The 1,388-nt window shown below is 59.5% G+C and overlaps 1 protein-coding gene across 1 annotated transcript in view; it reads left to right on the forward strand.

The window, feature by feature from the left end:
* Positions 1 to 474: 474 nt before the first annotated feature.
* Positions 475 to 1,388, forward strand: part of LOC127749976 (proteoglycan 4-like) — a 17,398-nt gene continuing 16,484 nt past the window's right edge. The window contains exons 1-2 of the mRNA XM_052270223.1: positions 475 to 807; positions 881 to 982. Coding sequence (XP_052126183.1) covers positions 633 to 807; positions 881 to 982 — 277 coding nt within the window. The 5' untranslated portion in view covers positions 475 to 632. The remainder of the gene's footprint in view (positions 808 to 880; positions 983 to 1,388) is intronic.

The raw sequence follows: 1,388 nt of genomic DNA on the forward strand, positions 1-1,388 counted from the left end.
AGTCTCGACTATGGATTTGCCCCGGATGTGGTATGAGGAAAGGATGGAATTGTTCCCGATCCAGGTCAGAGAAGGCGAGTATTTTGGCAAGTTGCGACGCGTTTCGGAGGGTATCGGTTTTGAGGTACGCATTATTTTGTGATGCGTATAAGGAGAAAGATTAGTATACGCGAAAGCATGTTTTTTCGACAAATGGATGTTATTGTGCGAAATGTTGCGCACTGTGCGAAAATATAACCCGGTGCACGGGAGCAAAAATGTGTTTTTCTGAAAATATTGCTCAGGATTAAAAACATTTTGCACTTTATTACCCATTGAGGGCAAATTGAAAAGGGCGAAATGAATTATGCACGGAGGCTAAATGTTTAAATCGATAAAATATTTTGCACAGGAAAGTGCGTAATACTAAAATTTAATTCAATAAAGTTTGCCAACCCTGCACCCCATTTGTTTGTTTCTCTTAACGTCGATTACACCCCTGTGTGTCCTCTTGCCAGGGCGCGCTGTGCAATGTCCGGGCGAAGCCCTGCAATGACAACCCGTGCGAGGGCCGCGGCGAGTGCCACGAGAAGGGTGACTCGTTCCACTGCCGCTGCCACGCCTGGTGGGAGGGCCCCAAGTGCGAGCGGCGCATGTCGGTGCCGTTCAAGCCCCTGTCGGAGCGCATGCTGCAGGAGCCCTTCTGGCTCGGTCTCATCACCGTCACCGCCGTGCTCGGCGTCATCGGCCTCTTCTGGTGCGCCAAGAGGCACTTCCCGGAGAAGCTGGAGAAGCTGCTGGCCGAGGAGGCGGACCGCAACCGGTCAGGTACGTGTCGACGACCACGGCGCGGGCGGTGACCGTGATGGCGACGGTGGCTGACGGTGTGCTCTGCCTGCAGGTGGCATCTACCCGTCGCGGGGCTCCTCGCTCCGCGACCAACTGACGGCGGGCGCGGGCGCGTCGCACTCCCTGGCCGCGTCCATGGCGGGCGGCTCGTCCGGTACGGGTGGCGGCAGGGGAGACGTCGGGGGCGGTCCCGGGGGCAGCGGGGGCGGGGGCGGCAGCCGCGAGGGCACCGGGCCCCAGCCGCCCCGCTCCCTGTTCGGCCGACTGGGTATTCGCAAGCCGTCCATCCTCAGCCTGACCGCCGCCTCCCCGGCAGAGCCTGGGTCCACAGCGCGCACGTTTAGCTTGGATGATCTGCTTAGGCCGCCCCCTGGAAGTAAGCCAGCCGCTCACGCCAGTGCCGTAGGCCTCGCCACAGGCCGCCACGCCAGGGCCTCGCCAGGGCGCCTCCGCCCTCTGCACTCACTGGGCTCTCTCGGCTCTCTCGGCTGCTCGCTCGGTGAACTCCGAGGGGAGCCGAGCTTCTGGAAAAGTAAAAGAAAAAGTCACTTGGATTATTT

Source organism: Frankliniella occidentalis, unplaced genomic scaffold (genome assembly GCF_000697945.3).
Source record: "Frankliniella occidentalis isolate FOCC.00 unplaced genomic scaffold, Focc_3.1 Scaffold114, whole genome shotgun sequence".
NCBI classification, from domain to species: Eukaryota; Metazoa; Arthropoda; class Insecta; order Thysanoptera; family Thripidae; genus Frankliniella; species Frankliniella occidentalis.